At 37.8% G+C, this 26497-nt stretch overlaps 1 protein-coding gene across 1 annotated transcript in view; it reads right to left on the bottom strand.

Moving 5' to 3' along the window:
- TDRD3 (tudor domain containing 3) overlaps window positions 1–26072 on the bottom strand; it is a 185020-nt gene extending 158948 nt beyond the window's left edge. Inside the window, exon 1 of the mRNA XM_072617065.1 lies at window positions 25933–26072. Coding sequence (XP_072473166.1) covers window positions 25933–25973 — 41 coding nt within the window. The 5' untranslated portion in view covers window positions 25974–26072. The remainder of the gene's footprint in view (window positions 1–25932) is intronic.
- Between the last annotated feature and the right edge of the window lie 425 nt (window positions 26073–26497).

Here is a 26497-nt window from a genome sequence, read left to right on the forward strand (position 1 = left end):
AACAATGAATTAGTGTTCCAACTCTCCCACATCCTCTCCAACATTTATCATGTTCCTGTTCTGTCATGTTTGCCAATCTAATAGGTATGATGTGGTACCTCAAAGTTGTTTTGATATGCATCTCTCTAATCAAAAGCAATTTAGAGCATTTTTTCATATGATTATGGATATCTTTAATTTCTTCCTCTGAAAATTTCCTGTTCATATCCTTTGACCATTTATCAATTGGGGAATGACTTGTATTATTGTACATTTGACTCAATTCTCTATATATTCTAGAAATGAGGCCTTTATCCCTGAGATTAGCTGTAAAATTCTTTCCCAATATACTACATCCCTCCAAATTTGGGTTGCATTGGGTTTGGTTGTGCAAAAACTTTTCAGTTTAATGTAATCAAAATTATCCATCTTATACTTCATAATGCTTTCTATCTCTTCTTTAGTCAAAAATTCTTCCCTTCTCCATAAATCTGATAAATACACTATTCCTTGCTCCTCCAGTTTGTCCATGGTATCAATCTTTATACCTAGATCGTGTATGGTCTCAGGCATGAGTCTGTGCCTAGTTTCTGCCACACTGTTATCCAATTTTCCCAGCAATTTTTGTCGAACAGTGAGTTCTTATCCCAGAAGCTGGGGACCTTGGGTTTATCAAACAGGAGATTGCTATATTCATTGCCTATATGTCTTGAGTACCTAACCTATTCCACTTGTCTACCCTTCTGTTTCTTAGCCAGTACCAGTCAAGACTTTTCTTACAATTAAAATGTTTTCAGAAAGACATGTCTAAAATTGAAATCTCGTTCATCAATTTTCCTCCAGAATTTATAAGTGTGGTAAGATGGGTTGATTACTATGATCATTTCTTTAAAGTGAGTTGATCATTAATATGTACAATGGTTACTACCTTTCCAAACAATCTGCATTTTCTCTCTTCCTTCACCTAAAAACAGCTACTCAAAAGAATCTTAATTATTCTCCCTGAAGCTTCTAAAGGTTAAATTCAGATGAGTGGGAAATGATGAGATGTTTTTATTAAGTAACGAAATGGTTGCTAACATTTCATTCACTCACGTATGGCACATATATAAACCACATGCCTCATGCAATATTCATATCTTCATCAATCTAATTCATAAGAGAATTCTCTCTATATATGCTCTTAATTAAAAGGGGGTAGTGAAGCATTTCTCAAGATACTCCACATATAAAAAATTATGGACTATTACAGATTAATAAAACTTTAACATTTTATGGGGAGAAAACCTTTTATCATTTTTCCAATTACACCAAAGAAATAAATTTCAAAAGCAACAAATGTACATAAATAATCTTTAATCATATACTTTTTTGTATAATAATTCTGTTAAGAAATAAGTTATATGTATTCCTAACTGAATGTTCTCCTGTGGCAGTAGGACTGCCCCAAATATAAAGTCCAATAACATTCAAGCAAGATTGGTGAAAGAAAGGAAAAAGATGTTAAGCATGCCTACATAAAAATTTATTATGTTCCCCAAACTGCATTCTGTAGATGAATAAAAAATAAGTTTCTGTGAGTTATACTAAATTAATTTAGAAAAATCTGACACTAATTTTGACCAAATGAATTTATGTCTATAAAAAATTTTTAAAAACAGCAAAAACATCTTGGTTTAGTCATTCATTGGCACCTATCCTGTGCTGGCAAAATGGAGGAGAGAAAAAAAATGAGAAGGAAAACATGAAAAAAAATTATTAAAATATGATGGAGGTCTTCAAAAGACTTACAGTAATACTACATATACATAATGAAAATCTACCTCCCCCAAAAAACAGAATTAAAAGTCTGTATGATAGGTAATGGTTAGAGATACTATTTATATGTAGAGTAGCCTATATCAGAAAGTGTGAGGGTAGGATGATAGATGCAAAGAAAACTAAAGGAACCTAAAAACTGAAGTAACAGAATATGAGAACTTTTTTGCCAAAGATAAAATAGTTGAAGGGGAAAGAACTGCTTATTCGCCATCAAAGATGCAGATCTACACATTACCTAAGAGATCACCCAGTAAGTGTCAGAGGAATAAGAAACACCTAATTGTGGCTGATTGCTCATGTTTCTACACCTCTCTGCAGCTAGGTCGCACAGTGGATAGAATAAAAGAGTGCCAGGCCTGGAGTCAGGAAACACTTCCATATTTTCTCATATCTCCAACTATCTACTAAATATCTCACAGTGGTTATTCTGTAGACATTTTAAGTTCAACATGTCTTACAGAGTCCCTGGAACAATGAAAGGTTAAGTAAAAGAGCTAGCTAATATGTATTAGGAGGCTCACCAAGTCTTTTGACCCAAGTGGCTCTCCTTTCCATTACCCCAAGTTCTGAGTTACACAGCAGTTTTCTTAAATGGTAATTTTTCTTACATAGTAGCAACAATGACCTTAGAAGGGAAATGAGGCCACAGACTGAAAATAAGGGATAGGTTTAAGAGAACTGAGTCAAATAAACAAATTTTAGAATTCTTAATCCTGGAAGTCGAGTATCTGTGGGTAAGAATAAGAGAATGAGTATCCGTGGGTTTAAATGAGGTGGAATAAAGAACTAGGTGAGATTGAAAAACTGGGAACCTAGGGTTTTTCAGGAAACATGGTTCTCTCAATGGTGAAGACCCTTTGGAGAAGGGAGCCTGGGGGAAGAAGGAAAAAGCATCTGTCAAGTGCCAGGCACTATTAAACACTTTAGATATAAAATTTCATTTTATCACATTCGTTGCTAATAACAATTCTATGAGGTAAGTACTATTATTATCTCCATTTTACAGTTGAGGAAATTGAGGCATACAAAAGTTAAGTAATTTGCTCAGAGCCATACAACTAAGAAGTGTCTGAGACTGAATTTGAACTCAGGACTTGACTTCAGTTCCAGTGCTCTATCCACTCTATCTGTCACACAGCTGCTTCTAAGTATAAAGCATAAAGGCAAGAAGCTAGGGTTAAATAGGAATACTGTGAGTCAGGTACTGAACAGTGTCAAATGTAACTGATGGCTTGAAAAAGATTAGGAGTGAGAAAAGACCATCAGATTTGGCAGAGAGCAATTTCAGAGAGTAGAAAAGTTTTTAAAAGCCAGATTGCAAAAGATTGAGGGGAGTAAGGGAGTGAACAGGAAGACAGCAAGTGGAGCAGTGAGTGCAGTCAAGAAGTTTCCAATGAGTCTGACTTTCCAGAACTGAATGACGTTTCTGCAGAGTGACCTTCAAAGGAGGATAGGAGTGCCAACTTTCTTAGAAAAATCTCCACATTAACATGCTTTTGGAGGATATATTACATAAAATGAGAGGGAAGTGTGACCATTCTGTAAAAATTAATTCATCTTTTAGTCAATGAAAGTCTGAAATAGTCTCAAGATCTTGATAATAAATTTCATATACATATATATATATATACAATTCTAACCTTCAAGTCATGCCTTGCAAAGTATGCAAAAAGTGTTAAAAGCTGTATTGCTTATTTTCCAACTATTTCCTTTCATATTTTGCACAGATCAATAAATCTGAGCTACATAAAGACAACTTTTCTATAATTTCTAGTGGCAATGAGCTAATCCTGAATTGCCTTCACAAACCCTACCATATCTACAAGCAAATCCACATTACACAGCCATTTCTTCAGTGCATTTGTGGACATATTATTGGTTTAATTTCCATAGATATTGCTGTAATTGATTATTATTGTTGTTGTTATTTGTTGGATAAATGACTAGATGATGGCTTTCCCTAAATGTTTGCTTAAATGTTCAGTGCTTCATAAACATTATATGAGAGTATGATATCTCTAATTTCCAGAGTCCTCCTACAATTGTTCTTATGACTTGAAGTCATACTGGAAATCAGGTCCTAGAGATTAAGCTACACCTAATTTATAAATTAGATCTAGGATATCCCTAATATTTACTTCTGTATGCTTCAAGAGATACTTGGGGAATGAGACTCTTATTATTTTCCTAAGAAAAGACAAAAGGGAAGAATTAATTCGGTTTTTCTGCTATTTTGCAGCATGATCATCATGACTGTCTAGCTAACTTCCTATTTTTAGTACCTTGTATTTTTTTCTTTATAGTATCTTATATATCTCAAAAATGAATCCCTTAAAGACTTAATTTTTTATGAGAAGAAATGCACCATTCTATAAAAGCAATTTAAAGGGTAATTTAATTCATGACCATTTGTGATCACTAACTTACACTTTAATTAAACACTGGATTCATAGTATTATCAGTAATTTTAGTTCATTCCAATTCAATATTTTTACTACATCCATTTAATAAGGACAATCCAAATTATGCTATAGGAAAAACAAATATGAGTAATTAGTACTCAAAAAAACTAATCTGGTTTTTAAGCATTTTTAAATGTAAATTAAAGTCTGAAAAAACAAGATAACCAAAACAGACTAATTACTGAAGCCGAGTTCCAATAAACAGAAGGAGAAATAAAAACTCAAAAGCACACAGAAACCTAGAAAAACACATTCAGATTCTCAATTCTGTAGTAATACATTCACATCAAATTCAAATATCCTTCAGTCAGTTATATTTTTATATATTTATATAGAATATCATAATATACATTATATAATATACTTATATATTTTATATACATTTATATAACATATTATATAATTTTACATATTTATATAAATTTATATTTTATATATTTTGATTTACCTCAATAGTTTAAATCCTACAATAACTGAAATATAGTTAATTTTAAAATTTTAAGAACTTAATAGGAAAAACCATACTTAAAATAATAGTAACAATTTAGGAGATAATAATGATGAGCTAAATTAAGAATTATATCTATACTTCTCCTAATGCCCATTGAAGAGATACATCTCTAACCAAAGCCAAGAAAGTTCTATAATATTAAATATTTGTTTGCTTCTTTTTTCTTTAAAAGAAAGCTTTTCAAAAACAATGAAATCAAATACTACACTGTAATTTTTTTGGCTAAGAAAGCTAAGTTTGCAAGTAGAGGGAAATAACTACTTTCTTTATAAATTTCCAGTTTTTCAACTTACTCCTTTTTATTCAGATTTAATTTGTTTAGAATTAAAAGAAAAATGGTTTCAGTGGTTGATCATCCCATCTGAATTATGGAAGTATAGCCAAATGCATAACATGCTAACAACATCGTCTTACATAATGTTTCCCTAAATAACATATACTACTATTTACCAGATGTTACAAAAAGTTAGGAACAGCTTAAAGGCAAAACAATTTCTAGAACCAATCAAAAATAATAGTAAAATGTCAGAACAAACAAGGGTAAAGAGATGTTGTAATAGAGGTAGAAAGAATAAAGTCCGGACGCAAGAAGAATAAAAGATGAGTGTCATGTCTTTATAACTCAATCAACAAAAAATATTAAGTGCCTACCATGTACCACACATTGTGCATCACTTCTCTATTACTGTCAAGGGGACCACTATTCTTCCAAATACCTAGTTTTACAACCTTATTGTCATCCTCAACTCCTCTCATTCACCCTACATTTCCAAACAGCTGTCTAATCTTGCCATTTCTATCTCCACAATATCTTATGTATACCCTTTCTCTCTTCTCACACAGCCAGACACATTCAAGATCTTGTCACCTCTCAGGCTCCAGAGGAGAGAGTGAGACTGGTAACTTTGCACAGCCCTTCCTCACTTAAATTCAATTAACTTGCATTTCATGGCATCAACTTCCCGATGTCATCGTCCTCTTCAAGAACAAAGGACAAACAACAACCTCTCACTTGGTCTATTGCAACTGATCTCTTTTCTCAAGTGTCTCTCCCCTCTCCAATCCATTCTCCACACAACTGCCAACTGTGTAACCACTGTGTAACCACTCCTCTGTGTAACCACTCCTCTTTCCATGCCCCACAAACTCTGGAGTCTCCCTTTTTTATCAAGGGTCAAATATAAACTCCTCTAGGAGGAGTAAATCATACATCCTAAGTACACAATTTAGGCATGCAAACCTCTTCACAACCTGGCCACTTCCTACGTTTAGAATCTAGTTACAAATACTCTCCTATGTTCTCTACAATCTAACTGTACAGACCAATTTCTTATTTGTCAGCCACAATGCTCTATCACTAGCCTCCTGCTTTTTGTACTGGCTATTCCACATGCCTAGAACCTATCTCCTCAGCTCTACCTCCTGGAAATCCTTAAATTCCTTCAAGGCCACCCTGATCCACCTCCATCACCCAAAACCAGCAAGCCTTGCCCCCTCTACCCCAGCTACTACTGCCTTCCTTTTCAAGGTTATCCTTGTATGTTTTGTTTTGTTTTAATTTTTATTTTCAGTTCCAAATTCTCTTCTTCCTTCCATTCCCTCCCCTTGCCTTTGAAAAGGCAAGAAATACAATACCAATTATACTTATGAATGTGTATATATTAATATATAATGTTTAATGAAGTCACACAAAATATATTTCCACATCAGCCATGTTAAAGAGAGAGAGAAAAAAAGAAAGCAAGGGAGAGAATGCTTCAATCCACACCCAGACTTCATCAGTTCTCTATTTGGACGTAGATAGAATTTTTTCATTTCAAATCCTTTGGCACTGTTATTGATCATAGCTGGTAAGCTTTCATTACTGTTACAATGTTGCTGTTACTACATACTATGTTTTGCTGGTTTTGCTTAATTCATTTTGTATCAGTTCATAAGTTCAGGTTTTTCTGAAACCATCTTCTTCCATCATTTCTTACAGCACAACAGCATTCCATTAAAATCGTACACCATAAGTTCACAATTTAGAGATAACAGGTGATACTATGAGCAAATTAGGAGAGCAGGGAATCATTTACCTGTCAGATCTATGGAGAAGGGAAGAACTTATGCCCAAAGAAGAAACAGAGAACATTATAAAATGCAAAATGGATAATTTTGATTACATTAAATTAAAAAGGTTTTGCACAAAGTCAATGCAACCAAGATTAGAAGGGAAGCAGAAAACTGGGAAACAATTTTTACAGCCGGTGTCTTTGATAAAGGCGTCATTTCTAAAATATAGAGAGAACTCAGTCAAATTTACAAGAATACAAGTCACTCCCCAATTGATAAATATAAAGGATATGAACAGGCAGTTTTCAGAGGAAGAATTAAAGCTATCTATAGTCATATAAAATAATGCTCTAAATCACATTGATGAGAGAAATGAAAATCTAAACAACTGCAAAGCACCACATCACACCTATCAGATTGGCTAACATGACAAAACTGTAAAATAATAAATGGTGATGTGGGAAAATTGGAACACGAATGCATTGTTAGTGGAGTTGTGAACTGATCCAACCACTGTGGAGAGCAATTTGGAATTGTGCTCAAAGGCCTATAAAACTGTATGTAATGCATGTCCCAAAGGGATCATAAAAATGAAAAAGGACCCACAAGTACAAAAATATTCATAGAAGCTCTTTTTGTGGTGGTAAAGAATTGGAAACCTTTAAAAGGGATGCCCATCTACTGGGAAATGGCTGAACAAGTTGTGGTATATGAATGTAATGAAATACTATTGTGTTATAAAAAATGATGAACAGACAGATTTCAGAAAAACCTGGAGAGGCTTAGATGAATTGACGCTTAGTGAAGTGAACAGAACCAGGAGAACATTATACACAGGAACAGTTCTTCTCAGCAATGCAATGATCTGAGACAATTCCAAAACACTCATGATGTAAAATGTTCTCTATATCCACAGAAAGAACTATGGAGTCTGAATGCTGATGGAAACATACTACTTTCTCTCTCTCTTGCTTTGTTTTTTCTTTCTCATGGTTTTCCCCTTTGTTCTGATTCTTCTTTCACAGCATGACAAATGTGTAAATTTGATTGTACATGTATAGCCTATATCAGACCGCATGCCATTTTGGGGAGGGGGAAGGGGAAAGAGGTAGAAAATTTAGAATTCAAAATCTTATAAAATGAGTGCTGAAAACTAAAAATAAATAAAATTTTTGGAGTCATACACCAAATTTTTCAAGCCATTTCCCAATTGATGGCCATTCCCTTCGTTTTCAGTTCTTTTACAGTTTTTCACGTGTTTTACACATATCTATTTATGCAAGTGTTGTCTCCTCCATTAGGATCTAAATGCTTTAAAGGCAAAGACAATTTTGCTTTTGACTTTGTATCATAGAGGGTCCTTAATGAACATTTATTGACTGAATTATCATCGTCATAATGAAAAAGGAGAATGACAGATAATTTCAGACAATGTTCCCTCTAAGCTACAAGGAGGCGTGGCCATGCAGTGCCTGAGATGCTCCCTCACACGCTGAATTGTTGTTGCACAGCTGAAATTTTCTTTTAAAAACACAGCTAATTCTTTCACTATTTAAAAGGTTGTTTTTTGATTTCCTTTATTGAAGCTCTATGTATTCTGATTTATCAACTGGCAGTGGATTGGTCCAGTTAGGTCACGTGATCTTGCCTGGCTATTTCATTCCTCATAAAAGAAATAGACAGCCCTCCTATTTTCAGAAGTATGGGAAAGCAATGATTGGCTGAAGCAACTGCTTTACTATAATCAGCAGCAGCAGAGACCTGAAATTATGTGAAATAGATTCAGAGCTCCTTACTATGATGACCTCACCATCAAGAAAGAAAACAACAACAACAGCAATGTGAATAGGGACTACTTCGTTGTTGCTCAGTTGTTTTTCAGTAGTGTCCAACTCTTTTGACCACATTTGGGGTTTTCTTGGCAAAGATATTTGAGTGGTTGCCATTTCCTTCTCTAAATCATCTTACAGATGAGAAAACTGAGGCAAACAGGGTTAAGCGAGCTAGCTAGTATCTGAGACCACATTTGAACTCAAGTCTTTCTGATGCTAGGCCATGTGCTCTATCTACTATATCACCTAGCTGTCCTAAACAGTGGCTAACAATGTGGCTATTCTGATAAAATTGTACTAAATTTTAGTATTTCATTTAATAATTAAAACCAAACTAAAGTAGACTTTCAATTTTCATTGAAAATATTCATATTTCATATATTAACAAAGTTGATACATTTTATAAAATTTTCTGCTCAGAGCAGTCTGAGCAGCTATAAAAAAAGAGAATGCTGTCCTCAGAATACATTACAAACAAGTTGGGAACATACAGAAATACTTTTGAAACATATCATTTTACCAAGAGAAAACAATAGTAAAGAAAAATAGTAAAAAAACAATAATGAATGTTGACCACAGACATATCTGTCAAACATAAACCAAAATCATTTGTCTCAGGACAGAGTCTGAAATGGCTAAGATACAAGAATGGATTCAAAAGGCTCTCCATGGGCAAGATCCATGTGAACTCAGGCATCAATGTATCAACAAAAAAGATGTTTACAGAAACTTAAGGTTTTATGAAAGTGAGTCAAAATATAATCTTTGCCACCAAGAATTACTGAAAGTTTATCCTTAATAAAGACTTGCTGCTCAAGAACATTTTTCAAGGAAACGAAAGAAGCTCTGGCACTTATTATAGGTCTGCAGAAAAGTAGTAATTAACAAATACCTTGAAAGCAAAGTCATGGGCCCAGAATTATACACAAGAAGTTCATAAACTAACAGACAATAAATCCCTATACCTCAAGATACTTTTGAGAATTCAACAAACAAAGTGAATGGGAATCAAAGGTGAAACTACTGCCCATAAAAAATGCCCAGGTATAATACTGTTCCACCAAAATTTAAGAAGAGCCACTCATAATCTCTAACCTTTGTGGAGTAAAGAACTGGTCTCCAAAAAAGACCTACCTACTGGGGGAAAACAAAACCATACAGGAACAAGACAAGACACGTTTCTGCCATTTTCCTGTAAGAAGGCTATTGGATTTATCCTGTGTATGCTTTCAGTGAGCCTACAGAAGATAAGCTTAGATTCCAAAATTTTATTGAAGTGCAAAAAGTAGTCACTCTATCCAACTGTGTAATCCTCTACAGAACATTAGTTACAAAGAATAGTAACTGTATAGAGACATATCTCTGGACCACTTCTATCTTAATTCCATCAAAAAAAGATGAGAACAAAAGGTAAAACAATAATAAATAGTCATATTGAGATAGTATTTTAAGATTTGCAAAGTACCTTCCTAACAAAATCCCCATAAGATATGAAGAAAAGATGCCTGCAATGCCACAGACCACAGGTGTCAAACTTGTGGCTGAAACAAGCGGTTCCCAAAACTCCCCTGTGCAGACTGAAACAGATTAAAATGTAATTAGAAAATGTTTAACAAAACAAAAATACAATACAACACAGATAGTGTTAATTTATGGTTTTCTAAGTCAATGTGGGACCTACAAGGATCTGTTTCTATTTAAGCTCCACATGAACACAATTGCCATAGATCAAGCTATACTTTTCATAACTCTCTAACCCATGCATCTATGATATAATTCCTACCTGGTCTGAACTGTAAAAAGTACTATTGTGCTTTTATTGGCCATTTGGATTCATTCCATCCTTCCACTCAGCCATCACTAAGACCTGTATGGGTTCCTATCAATTTCATACCAAGGTACAGTCTAGGAAAAAAAAAAACTGTGGCAGGTTTATATATTCTTGGAGTAGCTATGGAGAGGAAAGGCAGACCAGGTACAAAACTAAAAGTTAAGCTAATAAAATCAATCAGTAAGGAACATCACTTCCAAATAAATAATTTCAAATTAACTGACCCTTCACTAGGGAAGTCTTAGAGGAAATGAAGTGGCATATCAGGGGAAAAACAGATATGAAAAATCATCTACCTAACCCCAAATGAACCAGTCAGAGGACAAGCTTATGAAAGTTCCAGAACAGAAAGATAGGGGTGAAAATGAATAACTATGCTGGGAAAATGAGGATCTAAAAAGATTTCAATAGGCTAGTCCACCTATTAAACTACATATACCCTTTAACTCAGCAATAATGATAATTAGGACTAAACCTCAAAGAGTTCAAGGAAAGAGGAAAGGAATCAATACATTAGACAGATAGACAGACAGACAGACAGACAGAACGTGATAGAACACTATTGTGCTTTAAGAAATGCTGAAGGGGATGATTTCAGAGAAACCTGGGAAGACGTGTATGAACTGATGCAAAGTGAAGCAAGCACAACCAGGAAAACAATTTATTCAATAATAACATTATTGTAAAGACAAACAACTTTGAAAGACTTGGGAATTCTAAGCAATGCAATGACTAACCAAAATTCCAGAGGTCTAGAGATGAAATATGCTCTGTCCCCTCCAATAGAGAGGTGATAAACTCAATGTGCAGAATGAGTCATATTTGGGAGGGGGAAGAGAAGGAGAACATGGTCAATGTGGCAATTTGTTTTGCCTGACTATATATGTAATAGATTTTCTTTTTCCTGTTTACTTGGGGGAAGAAGGGGGAATTAGAATATGAACCCGAAAAAAAACACTTGTTGAGTGTCTGATGATTTCCAGAGTTTCTTCCAACTCTCTCAAATATTAAAATGGATCTGTGATCTCATCAGTTTGGAAGTTCCCTCCAACAAAGTTGCTTACATCCCATCCATGTGGGTCTATCCCTATTAACTCCTGTCCATGTTCTCCCAAAAGTACAGAACAAATGGGGCAGTCCACACAACATGCTGAAAGTCTTCTTCAATTTCTCCCAAAATCATCAGGATACCATGGAGCACCATGACTGTCTACCTGTGTCACCTCTTGCTCTTACTATGTAATCAGCCCACCTTTTCTTCCTCTCACAAAATCCCTTCATAGTCTCCTTTTTTTCCTTCCAACTCTAAGACTCCATAATACTAACAACTTATTTCAAAAAATGTATGACTTCATTATCATGGAAGTCTCCCCTCCAATGATACAGAGAGACCACAATCCCTTCACACCTTAACAAAAAAAAGTTCATCATTTAGAGATCACTCTTCTAATGGGGAATCTCTCCAAACTTGATTAGGTTAGTCTTGGAATGTTAGCACATTCCTAAGTCAGAATTTGAGTCTTTCTAGATTGGTAGGATCTATCAAATATTGTACTTCACTGGCATGGCCTGAATGAACTCAAGGCCACTTCCATTCCACAATAAGGAAAACCTAAATGGATAACCTATACAACATTTAAAGTAATCAGTATTCCACATTTAGATTTTATAAAAAAAAAAAAAAAAATCCATGTCCCTCAACCAACATTGTCCCTCTACCCAAAATCACTTTGGAGACACAACACCACTGATTTGGTGTTGGTACTGATTTAACTGTCCTTATGAGAAATAATGCCAGACTTAGAATCAAGAAGAAGACATAGGTCCAAATCCTACCTCCAACACTTACTAGCTGTGACCACGCATTCATCAATTAACTTCTGTTTCCTCGTTTGCAAAATGGGCATAATAATACATTTAATTCTCCAGGATGTTTTGAGGACCAAATGAAATAATATTATGTAAAATGCTTTGCAAACTTAAAAGTAATAAGTAAATGACAGTTATTATAGTTATTAAAAGTTGAAATGTACATGAATGAAAGATGGCACTGGAATGCTTCCCTGATTCAGTATAATAAATAGTATCCTGCTATCCTGAAAACCACTACCACTTATCTTCAATAAGGCTTAATTTATAAGGAAACATGTTCAAAAGAAAAACAGTATGATTCAACAAGTACTAAATTTTCTAAAATATAATTACATCATTTAAGAATGAAAGTATTAGTATAGCAAACTGAGGTTATATTTTAAATAAAAAATAAATTATAACTAAATTAACAGTTGATCCAATATAACAGATTAAGCTAAATATGGTTCTCTAAATATGAGTCTCTAAATTTATGTTTCCATCAAATGAATGTCTGCTATTGTTCATTTCACTTAAATAGTGTTAATATAACATATATTTGTTGCTATAAGTTTTCTATAGAATCAAACAGTTGGCCAGGTATGACATAAATGCTGAAGAGGAACCAATGGAGGATGTCTATCTCATCAGCCTCCAGATTTAATAGAAAAGTTCCACTAAAATCAATGGAGCATTTCCAAAACATCTCACAACTCTAAAACTGACAGAAATCTTCTCCCAAAATTAGTGAAGCACTCTTGTCAAATACTCAGGATTTACTAATCTGCAGATCAGTTCCATTCATTCCAATTGTTATGAGAAAGAATAATACAACTTTTAGGGTTGTTTTAGGAAGTCCTCTGATGAACATAAGCACAACATGGCCATTTGATATAATCTCAATTTTTCAATTAAGTGTAACTGACAAATATAAATACATTACAGGAATTTATTATTAAAGGAATTATTTATTATTAAAGGAATTTACCCATAAATTACTAATGGTTTTAGGCAGTCCTGGAAAATTTTTTGATCTCACAAGTGTTTTATGATTCCCTCCATATTCAAGACCAAGATTCAAAAGATATCTATCCAAATAATTTTATTTAATTTTTTAAAAATCATGAACCTTTCAGCTGAATCAAATGATGCTGAATAAAAGGATCTACACACCTGACTCACAAGTACTTTTCAATGTGTTGTGAGAAGGTCTTCTGTAGACATGTCAGTTTTCATAAACAATGCAATGACAGCTCAGATAATTCAATTCAACAAACTCATATTAAGCACCTACAACATATGTAGCAAATACTCAACACTGAGAAAAGAAAAAAAAACAGTTCCCTCATAGAGTTTACATTCTACTGGGGAATACAACATGTACACAAGTAAATATAAGGCATATATAAAATAACTGCAAAAGGAATAAAGTGCTAGTAACCAGGGAAGCCTTCAGTAAAGGTCTCATGCTCTAAGAGGTAGCACCTAAGCTATGCTTTGAAAGAAGCTGAGGATTTTGTAAAGTACAAGTTAATGTAACAGATTACCGATGATCCCTTTGCAAAGGCATGGAGGTGAGAGAGGGACCATTGCTTAAAGAAAATAGGTAGCAAGTCAGTTTGACTTTAACAGAGGTTTTGTGAATAGGGGAGACATGAAATAGGTCTGCAAAGCAAATAGTAGACAGATTGTGAAGGGCTTTAAACACCAAGCTAAGGAGTTTATATTTTACCCAAGGGGCAACAAAGAGATTAAAAAAATAATTTGGAGTGGGCTGACATGATCAATGTTCTAAGACCATCAAGTTTGGAGTCATGTGAAGGATAAAAATGGGCAGACTGATTAGGAGGCTACTGCAACAATCTGGGAGAAAGTAAATGGGATCTAACCAAGGAAGAGGCTACGTGAGGTGAGAGAAGGAGACAAATCTGAAAGAGAGAAAGTCAACAAGATTTAATGACTGGATATAGAGGTTAAAAATACAGTTAAGTTCAAAGGTACAGTTAAAGTCAAACGTAACTCCTGGATGACCAGGCTGGATGACTGGCAAGATGGTGGTGCCATCAACAGTAATGGTAAAATTTGCAGAAAGAGTTTTTAGGTTTTGTGGGGCTTTTGGAGGGGAGGGGGAGAGAATAAGTGAATTCTGTTTTGATATCCTAAATTTGAATTTCCTTCAAGACATCAAGTAGAGCTGTTCGACAGGAAATAAAATCACAATTCAGGAAAAATTAGAACTGAGTATGTAAATAAGGAAGTATTGTATATACTATGTATCTAATATGTATCTGTATATTAGATACTTATAATATATTTACCTATAAATGTTACATATAATATATAAATATGGAAGTATATAAATATGCACAGAAATAACTGAGCCCAAGAGATTTAATGAGATTACTAGGAGAGAGTATACAGTCAAAAGGAAAGTTCAAGACAGAGGTCTGGAGGATGACTAAATTTAGTGGATGAGTGGTAATCCAGCAGAGGATACTAAGGAGAAGCAAACAGTAGAAGCAGAATCAAGAGAGAACGGTGTCACAGAAGCCAAGGAAAGAGTAAAGGGGAGTTGTGAAACCTGCAGAAAGTTTGAGGACTGAGAAAAAGTCATTGGAATTTGAACAACCTTGGCAGGAAAAGTGTCTTTACAAAGGGAGAGTGGGAAGTGATATACATACATGTGTGTGTCTGTGTACATGCATACAAAGGTCTCCCAGTGCATCCTAGGTCATCTCCAGTCATCCTGAGGAATATCAGGTCACTGGATTCAGATGGCTCTGGAGAAGTGAGGCTGGTGACTTTGCACAGCCCTCTCTCACTCAAAACAAAGTCACATACAAGTCCTTCTGCCACTGAAGCCATATCCTCAGGCTAGCCTCCCTTCCCTTTCCTTTCCTTCCTTCCCCTCCCTACTTTTCTGTGCCTCATTAAAAGGGTTCTGCCCTGGCTACTTCTTAAACAGGCCTATTCAATAAATGGGTGTTACCTCATCCTAAGTGAGTACCTGTATAGACCTTGGCCTAAAGGGGCCAAGGTCTCCCAGTGCATCCTAGGCCATCTCCAATCATCCTGATGAATATCTGATCACTGGATTCAGATGGCTCTGGACAAGAAGTGAGGCACAGCCCTCCCTCACTCAAAACAAAGTCAAGTGCAAGTCATGTCATCATTTCTCTGATAGCATGGTCTTCAGCAATAAAGGACGAACACAACTTCACAATTTATAAAGTACCTTCCCTCACAACGACCCAGTAAAATAGGTATTGCAAGTATCATATCTCTCCATTTTACAGATAAGGAAATTAAGGCTCTGAAAGGTAAAGTGACTAATCTTAAGTTAGACACAAGTAAATATCAAAGCTAGGACACCTGACACATGAATGCTTAATGAATGTTTTGCTGACTGACAGACAAGTCAGCAATACTTTTTCCACTATACTACACTGTCTTTTCAAAAAGAGTACCCCTCATAAGTTCTTAATATTATTCTCAATTTACTATAGCTTCTCTTTGAGACACACAAGATTCACAGCGCATTCAGGCATATGATGAGATAATAATGATTTTTTCTCACACTGTTTTCCATTTCAGAAGCCACAGAACAATGGAGTGGAGGAGATTTCTAGCCCAGAGTGACCTGAAAGACGGGAAAGGTCTGTCCCACCAGACCTGGAGCAGAGACTTGGCCACGTGGCACCAGGAGGAGCAGAACCAAGCAGGCTTCAGGGACAGAATCTCCAGCAGCAGCGCAGATCCTTCAACCCACAGGCGCCAAAGGTCAGTGAAAGGGTCTTTTCAGCTGGCCAAGAAGGGAGCAGGGTATCCCCATAGCTTGGGCCTCCTCAGGGGGCAGAAGTACAGGCAGAATTGGACAGGGCTCTCAAGACAGGCAGGAGCCCATATCCATTGTTGAAGGTCTCATCTTAAACCTACTGAGGGAACTGAGACCTGTGTGGCTGCCCTGCCCCCTCCTGAGCAGCTGATCTTAATCTGACACTGAATAGCAGCCCTGCCCCTGCCTAAAGCCCCTGAGGGTTTGGAGCAGCTCATCTGAATGTCAGGCCCCAGTGCTGGTTTGGTGGAGCAGGAGGCCAGGAGGTTGTGGAGAGGAAACTGAGAAGTCAAGTAACTGGCTGAGAAAATGCCAAAAAAAGGGGAAAAAATAAGACCATAGAAGATTACTTTCTTGGGAAACAGGTGTCTCCCCCCATTCTTTTGGATGAGGAAGAACAAGGCATACTGTCAGAGGAAGTCGAGGCCTCTGCCTCCAGGGTCTCCAAAGGGAACTTACGCTGGGCTCAGGCAATGGAAGACCTTAAAAAACAAGTTAGCAGCTTACTAAAGGAGAACCAAAAAAATGCTGAGGAAAATAACAGCTTTAAAAAGAGGCTAACTCAATTGGAAAAAGAGGTCCAAAAAGCCAATGAGGAGAAGGAGGTTTTAAAAAACAGAATTAGCCAAATGGAGGAGAAGGTTCAAAAGCTCACTGAACAAAATAATTCATTGAAAGAGAGAACTGAGTTCAGGGAAATGAATGACTATGAGTTAAACCAAGCAGTTAGTAAACAAAACCAAAAATTTGAAAAAATAGAAGATTATGTGAAACATCTCATTGGAAAAACAACTGACCTGGAAAATAGATCCAGGAGAAACAATTTAAAAATTACCTTATCCAATGACACCACAGGTCTGAGTACAAGTTTTACAGAACAAATCCTTTTATTAAGGGAATTTGTTCTGTGAAGTTTGGATTCAATCAAAGGGCATCACCTGAGGACCTAGAAGGCCACACGTGGCCTTGAGGTCACAGGTTTCCCACCAAGGGAAATCTTACTACTATTAACTGGTTTCTCAAAATACTATCTCTACTCTAAACATTTATCCATAGTCTTCTGTCACAGCAGGAAAGCATTACCTCTAAGCACAAATAAAATAATTTTTTTATTATTTATTTTCCTGAGAGTCCTATAAAAAGTACAATCTCTCCCCTATTTAAAACCCAGAACTATAAGCACAGGACATGTGCAGAACCCAAAAAAGGTACTCTAACACAGTACAGGATGAGGTTCACGTGCTTTTGTCTTTCCAATAGTGAAGCACTGACTGTGCCAAGCTGAGGACTTATCTCATGAGGGCTTATATCTTTACAGAAATATTTTATTCTAACCTGTGGAACACATGTATGAGATATTTAGCCAATATTCTTTTCAAAACTGACAATCCAATGGAGATTATACCTACAACCCTTGGTTTTGTTAGTAGTCTGTTCCAAACCAAATAAATTAACTGATAATGATTAATAAATGGAAGTAAAACTAACTAGTAATCTAGTTATCATCACAAGGCACCTAAGTTTTATTAGCCCTTTCCCTTTACAAATATTGCTTCAGCAATCAATGAACTAGGTCAAAATACAATAAGAATTAACCAAACTCATATTATTACGATATTCCCTACTTATTCCTTAGACAAATCTATGTGAGTATTCAAGAAAAATCAACCAGTACTAGTAGTATTTTTTCATTTTCAGATAAACCAGGAATTTACAAACTGAAAAGGCACTAGTATAAAATTACAAATGAAAAGGCATGACTTTAATTCTATGGTATTGAAGATTAGGAATACTACATAAGAAATTTAGTGAACTAAGTCTGTCATGATTCTAGGTCAGAGTAATAACCTGCTGGCTAAAGACAGGTTTTGAGGTGCCTAAGAAAATCAATTCAAGCAGTCCTTCACTTCCTCAAAGAAAAAAAAAAAGGGTTTCGACAGAAGAAAAAGGTAGTTTGTGCCTTCCTTCTTGATAGCATATGAAAAATTGTACAACAGTGCAATAACTCTTTACAGAGAGCTCACCTTTCCTAATATCTAACATAAATCTTTCCTTTTCCTTTCAAAACTGCTGCATGGTAAAAAGCCCAATACCCCTCCTTCCCACTTCAAAAAAACATACTTGTCATGCCAGCATTTTCAAATGGGACCACTTTCTAGTCATTTGACAATACTTTTTTTTAAGAGTTGCAGTAAACAGAATAGTCAGTTCTATAAGCAAGAATTCTACATGTAATTGTATTAAAACTATATAATTTAATTATAAAAGTACTAAAAGCAAGTAATGAAAGCTTAATCAGCAACTGAGACATTCACTTTTTTAAACTGCAAAATGTTAACTTCAGATCAAAGTAGAAAACATTTATTTGGTAGACATACATTACACATACAGTTCTAGAAATTTTAGGATACAAACATATCACACATTTCTCAAATACATGCACAAACATACAAAGACAAACACACATAGGCAGGATGATACAGTGGTTAGAGTACTGGCTCTGGAGAAAGAGGATGTGAGTAAAAATGCCGCCTCTGATGTTTGCTATATGTATCACCTTAGCAAGTCACTTAACCTCCGTAGGTCTCAGTTTCCTCATCTGTAAAATGAGGATAATAATAGCACCTGCCTCCCAGGGTTGTTTTGAGGGTAAAATAAGAAAATAAAGTGCTTTGCTAACTTTAAAATTCTATATAATTGCTAGCTAACATTACTTAACATGCCTTCAACTTCAACAAATTTTGGTTTCAATATTCCCTCAAGTGACATACAACACAAACTCCTCTATATCTTAGTAGATAAATTTCTTTCAGTGCCATGGGTTAAAAATCATCATCTCAACTAGACGATGAGTCTTTCCATTCTTAGACAAGAGATATATTATCTCTTAGGAGACTCCAGTTTATACCAACTTCCAGAGTTCTCACTCTATCCAATAACCTTCAAGAACAGGATTATCTCTACATCACAATGAAGCATGAGGAGAGATTAAAGGGCAAAATAAAAATGTACTCTAGAATGTATACTCAATGATAATTATAGGAGCATGCTAGCAAAACTTTACTTCTTTAAAGAATAACAGATTTGGAGCTAGAAGAGACTTTGTCCATCAAGTCCAGTCCTCTCATTTTATAAATAAACTGAGGTACAGAGGTTAAGTAACTTGTTCAGGTTCAAACAGGTAGGATTTGAACCCCGATACTGACTCTACTATAGCATATCTCCCAAATATTCACCATCTCAACAGCTCTGATTCAGGAGCATAAAAGCATTAGGAGCTAGAAGACCCTTAAAGATAATACAGCCCAGCAGTTTCCAGATAAAAAACTTTACTGCTCACTCTTCCTCCATATTTTTTTTCTCCTCATGGTAATCACCAGTCCCTCTCTTAGTACTTTCCAGGCCATCAATCCTGCTCTGATTACACTCCTCCTATTCCATATTCAACCCTTTATTTAACCAATTCTACTCTACAGTACCTTCTACTCTAAATCCCTTGCTTCAAGTACTATTGCTGCTTATACCCTTCTAAACCTGCCTCGACTTCTTTACCCACTGACTCCTAAATCCTTACAATGTGATACTTGTCCATACCACTCCTGATTATACTGTTATTGTTCCTGAAATCTCACTATGCAATTTTCACTTGACTTAGCAAATACTGCTGAGTTGGAGGAGCAAATATTTTTCATGCCTGCTGAGATGGCAAGTTTCTTTTTACATCCATTTTTGCTTCAAGCAGTCAACTCTACAGGCAGTTGAAACTAGATTTATAGTTTATTCACCAAAAACCACTGCAAACAGCACATGAAGACTTGAAACATATAGGGTCTAACTTACAGAAGCCTATTCATTGAATGGGTGTATCTCACTCAAAGTGAGAATGTGATAAGACCTTAGCCGGAAAGGGCCAGGGTCTTCCATTGCATCCTGGGCTATCTCCAATCGCCTTGACGAATATCAGGCCACTGGACTCAGACGGCTCAGGAGAAGAAACTGAGGTTGGTGATCTTGCACAGCCCTCTCTCAAATCAAAGTCAACTGCAAGTCATGTCATCATCTTGATGTCATGGTCCTCTTCCAGAATGAAGGACAAACGCAAAGCAAGTTACAATGACAGTACAGGAAACAAAGTATACAACTTATACTGTGAGTCAAGTGGTCAATAATGCTTATTGCCTTTAGACACTGCAGTGTCACAAACCACATAAACCAAATGTGACAGCTACTAATTGTATGTTAAGAGAAATAGAAAAATATTTTTAAATAGAAAGATACTACGTATAGCATCCGTTCCCCAAACCCCACCTACCTAACACATGTACACAGAAACCTTGAGTACTCATCACTACATGTTCTATTTTGCTTATATTGAAAAGGAAAAACTCGGAATATCAATAACATTTAAATGAAAATTGTGGTGAAAAATACTCTAGACCTCTAAACAATAAGGAAAACACTCTATCTTATGATTCACAACTTAACTATAAATACAAAAAGTCATCAATAAATTATTTTTAATTTTTAAAAAAACAAAAGTCTAGGAATAAGACAAGTAGGCAAGAACCATTTATTCAAAGATTCATGTGTGATCAATATATCAATCCTTATTCAACAATGTAAGGACTAGAACAAAAGAGGCAATATAGGTAAGTTCAAACACACTGTCATTATTACTTGGTTTGTTTCAAAGAGCAATTTCCAGGGCCTACAAGTTACGCTTCTCTGTTAACTGAACTTGACGAAGAATCAACTGTTAGCTTTGCCATTCTGAAATGTTAAGGTGGTTTCCAAAAATTTAGACACAGAGGAGAAGCACAGGGAGAAGAAGATGATGATTCAGGGCCTCTCTCAAGTCAAATAAAATACCTTTTTTTTTTTTTTACTTGGGAGCTTTCACACTGGTGGTCATGAAAAGAAGTGCAGCATGACCCAAAGAAATATGTGATAAACCAATCAGAAGGTAGGAAGTTAGGTTGATTCTCAACCTCTTAGCAACAGGCAGTTATGGGGGACTTGTTTCCAAAACAATTACATGTATCCTTCACCCATTATACTTAAAATTGTGCAAGCTTCCACTTCCCCAGATTCTACACCATAAATCAACCAATCCACCAGGGTAGTTATTACCTATTCCTGACCCAGGTACCCACTGCAAGCAGCTGCTCAAATGTCACAGTACAAACTTCCCTGCTTGCCCCCAACATACGGACCCTTGACCCTCAGAAGACTTTGTGGCTATAGTAGGTTCCTCATAGAAAGAAGAATGTTTAGGATCCCCATTCTTTGCTCTTTCTTCTTCCTTTTCCTGCTGGGTAGGGCAAGATGAGTAAGCGCAGACAGATTGTATCACAGATCTCATTGAATCCCCACCCCAATCCACTCTTCAACTTAGGAATTTCTGTATTTCTTTTGGAGGCACGATCCTTCTAGGAACACTAGTTCATGACCTACATGTCATCCTAAGTTCCTCAGTCTCATATATATATATATAATATCAATAATCATACCTTGTCATTTCTGAACCCACATACCTTTCATATTCATCATCTTATCTCCATTTAAACAGCCCAAACACTAATTTGGACCTTCATCTCCCTAGCCTGGACTTACTGAACAGTAGCTTCCTTGCATTAAGCACTCCCCAACACCAATTCATTCTCCACATAATTGCCAAAGTGATTTTCCTGAAGTCCAAATCTGACTGTCACACTTATCTCACCCCACCTCAATTCCCACTCCCTACTCAATAAATTCCAATGGTGCCCAATGTCTCATTGGTCATTTAAAGCCCTACAACATGATCTAACCACCACACCCCTCACCCCCGGCCCATTCTACACTACAACCCAATTTAGGGTTATTCCTCTCAATGAAATAAAAACACAACTAAAATATTGAAACAAGAAATTGAGGTATGATAGCTTTTGTTTTAAACAGAACCACATAAAGAAGTATGGATTTATAATGAAAACTTCATTTGAGTTTAAACCAGAGAAAATTTATTTCTGTTTATTGTTGCAGCAAAGTATATGAAGAACATCTATTTACCCACTAGAAACACGATACCTGATGGAAAGCTATTATATTCATCACTGACCTTTATGCCCCATTATATAAGCTTTTCCAATTCATCAGGTACTCCCCCTCCACCCCTCACACCTACCCACCCTTTGCTGGAATACAGACTCCCAGTTGTTCAGGTCACTCATCACATAGATCCAGTTCTTGGCCAGATCTTACTGTACCTACCTTCACAAAATCTCTCACATAAGTCCTCTTCTCCCTATTCAGAGCTACAACCCTTGTTCCAGCACTCACCACCTCAGACCTGGCTATTAAAATTGCTTTCCAATTATCTCCATAGCTCAAGTACCTACCCACTCCAGTCCAATCTCCACAGATCTGCCAGTAATCTGATCCTGTCATCCACTTCTCAGAGAGCTCCAAGGGCTCCTAATTACCTCCCAGATATAAGGTACTCTATTTGACATTTAAAGCTCTTTATAACCTGGCCCCTTTGTACCTCTCCAAAGTCCCACATACTCTACAATTGAACTACATTGACCTATTCAAATACAACCATGTGTTCAACTTTCCACTGGCTCTCCCAATCAGAACTGTAACACTAACTCTTTGATTACAGGGGCTGTAGGATTTGTAGGAGGTGTTTTCTTGCTTTCTTTGTAAAATCTTCGAGGTTTAACATAGTGCTTGGTACACAGTTAGTGCTTAATAAATGTTTGTTGACAGCCATTACACTATGGCATGATGAGAACTCTTCCAGTTTAGTTTTCAGAAGTGTAAATTCTAAACCAAAAGGGAGTCAATTTAAGGTGATATCTGGATTGTGAGATATGAAAGGTTTCCAACTGGCTATTCCAACAGTACGTGTAGAGAAAGGCATAAGTGCATAAAATTAATTCCAGAAAAAGGACAAAATTCATCTCAAGCATCCTTCTGCGTATACTACTTACTTAAAATTTTATTTCAATCCAAATAAAAAACTATACGGATCAACAAAATTTCCTGGAAATCCTCTTTTCTACCATATTCATTCCCCAGATAACTCCTATATAAGACAATCCATGAAATGATAACTCAGCTATTCATGATGAACTAGGCAATAGCTGGATGTTAATTTCAAGATGCAGTAAAAACTCATATAAAATGAGTATTAAACAAAAATTATTACCCAACTTAAGAGACTAACTGCATTATATCAAGCTTTTGCTAAATCACATGTGTATTCATCCTTCCTTGCCAAAGAAGACCATGCCATCAGAGAAGTGATGACATGACTTGCACTTGACTTTACTTTGAGTGAGGGAGGGCTGTGCAGGTCACCAGCCTCACTCCTCCTCCAGAGCCATCTGAATCCAGTGACCAGATATTCAAATCAGGATGACTGGAGATGACCCAGGATGAGGCAATTGGGGTTAAGTGACTTGCCCAAGGTCACACAGCTGAGTGTCAAGTGTCTGAGGTGAGATTTGAACTCAGGTCCTCCTGACTCCTGCACTGGTGCTCTATCCAATACACCACATGTAGTCATATTACAAACAACAAGACTTGACTTGGTTGTGGTAAAGGTTCCGAACTGAAGGCCGAATTCAGGCTTGGATAACAAACTGCTTCAAACCATATTTAACCAAAGAGTTACAGAATTTTCATATTGCAGGAAACCTCAGAGATCATCTAGATTAACCTCCTTATTTTACAAACTGAGGAACCTTAGGTCAGAGTTCATTACTGACCATTAGGAGTACAGAAACCAGATCTCCAGGTCCACAAACAAATACACTGCTTCCCTGAATAAAAAGAAGAAAAACTTTGTCTGTCTTTACAACTTTTATCTAAAAATACCACTAATCCTCCAATCCAGCTAAACTGGTTGACTCACAGTCCCCAGAATACACCTTGAATTTCCCTTTGTGCAAGGTGTTCCCCAGCCTAAAATGTCATCCTTCTACCTCTCTATTCAATTTAATTCAAATCAAATATGTATTAAATCCTACTACAAGTAAGGCAATATGCTTGGCACTGAAGCTACAAAGAAGAAAAGTAACTACCCTTCTTGGAGACTTTCTCCTAAAAGTATAGCGTACACACACACACACACACACACACACACACACACTCTCTCTCTCTCTCTCTCTCTCTCTCTCTCTCTCTCTCTCTCTCTCTCTCTAACACAAAACAGAATGTGAAGAGAAGAGGGGAAACAAAAAAAGGACAACAGGAAAAATATCCTAGAAAGTGTGAAGAGGGAGAACGTCTCTATTTCACAGCTTATCTATTCTAAAGATGAAGCCATTGAGCCTCACAGAGACCAGTTATTCACCAGGGTCATGAAGCTAGGTAGCAAGTGTATGGATTAAAAGACAGGCCTGTGTCTTCCAGTTACATGCCATTAAAAGTAGTAATTAGTAAAATTAAATAAAACTTAGTAAAATCTCTCAAGATAAGTTTATTGAACCAGGATCTTTTAAATGAAAACTTTAAAACATGACAGACAATTCTACATGACCTTTTCACAAAAGCAAAGCCTCAGCAACTCGTGTCAGTCAACATGCCTTAAGTGCTCACTGTGTCAACAGTTGAATTTCCATCTGTATCATTTTAATTGCTCTTAAAATACTAAGAGTTCTATTATGAAACCTGATTTTTTTTAGGACAAAACAGGCTATTCTTTTATGGAAAAGATCTCCCTGGCACAAGTCTTCAATATCACTTGATAAATTAATGGAAGGACAGCGGTCTGGCCTTTAGTTTAAAACCAAATGAAGAGACAGTGCCCGCAAAGAAAGGCTGATGGGCTTTTCGGACTCGCACTCAATCAGTTTTCCTCCCCAGCTTTCGGGTAATGTTTGTGATCACCACCTTGGGCCCTTTTTCCGAGAACAGCACTCTTCCTACAGGCTGCCAGGGCCAAGGTGGCGGGCGGTGGCGCGGCCCAAAGCCCTGGCACGTCTGGCAGCGCATGGGAGCAATCCATCAAGTATCCATTAAGCGCCTGTCTAAGAGTCGGGCACGCAACGCGGAGCTAGGGACACAAAGACACACAAAACCTGCCCCTGGCCTCAGTGAGCTCGCAGTCTAAGAAGGGTACATCATGCAAACCACCATGGAGAAAACAAGATAAGGCCAGGGCAATTAAAAAAGGAGAGCCTCTCATAACGGGGGGCTGGGAGAAGCCACAAGACGAGGCGTTCCAGGCGTGGGGAGCCGCCAGTGCAAAGGCACGGAGTCGGGAGATGGAGCGCCTGGAGCGAGGGGCGGCCGGGGGGGGGGGGGGGGGGGTCGCTGGGAATCCGAGGATGGGCCGCCTTGGGGGTAGGGTTTAGGAAGCCTGGAAGGACACGGGGCTTGGAAAGCAGCGTGGGGCCGGCAGGCAGGCAGGCAGGCTGCGGAGGACTGGAGAGGCCTAGCAGGGCGCCGGCCCTGGGCCTCGAACCCGCGGCCGCCAGTTTGCGGAGTTTGGGGGGCAGGGCGGAGGGAGGCCCCCGCGTGGTTCCGACCGGCCGGGTCGGGCCGGGTCCGGCCGGGACCGGGGCGGGGCCGAGCCCGGCTGGAGGCGGCAGAAGAGGCCTCGGGCGGCCTGCCCCAGCCCCTGCCCCCGCTCCTACCCCCACCCCCCAGGTACGCGCACTCCCTCCGCCCTCCGGCCCTCCCTCCAGCCCTCGCCGGCCTCCGGGGCCCGGGCCCGGCTCGAAGCGGGGGGGAGGCGGGGGCGGCCGAGACAAGCCACTTACCAACCCGCCTGGGACAGCGCCGCGCTCGGGACCTCAGCCATGGCAGCTCTCCGGCTGGGAGGGGGGGGGGTGAATTGGGGGGGGAGGGAGGAGGGGGAGGGGGGATTGAAGGCCTCAGACTGGAGACCAAAAAAAAAAAAAAAAGCCCCGCACCCCCCCGCTCGGCTACTGAGCATGCTCAGTGCGCCCGCCGGCGCGACCCAGTGCCGTGCCGCTGCTTCCCGGCCTCCTGGTTTTCGCGCCTGCCCCAGGAGGAAGAGGAGGGATCAGGAGGGGAGGGAGGGGCTTTGAACGTTTGTAGTCCCAGGGCAGTCCCTGGCCCGAGAGTCCTTGTATGGGCGGGGCGGGGAGGAGTGCCACCTACGGAGGAGCGCAAATGCGTGGGGCGCTTGGATTCCAAAGTCCGGTCCTCCTGCTGAAAATCTGCTGCCGGGTTTTCTCTGGGCCGACACTGAGCCACGTAGGGCATCACCTCCAGCCCCGTCCCTCTAAGGGAGGATTGAAATCCGGACTGCAAGCATGGTTAAGCCCCTACTGTGTGCCTGAGACTGTGCTTCGCAAAAGG

Source organism: Notamacropus eugenii, chromosome 6 (assembly GCF_028372415.1).
Source record: "Notamacropus eugenii isolate mMacEug1 chromosome 6, mMacEug1.pri_v2, whole genome shotgun sequence".
Lineage (NCBI taxonomy): Eukaryota > Metazoa > Chordata > Mammalia > Diprotodontia > Macropodidae > Notamacropus > Notamacropus eugenii.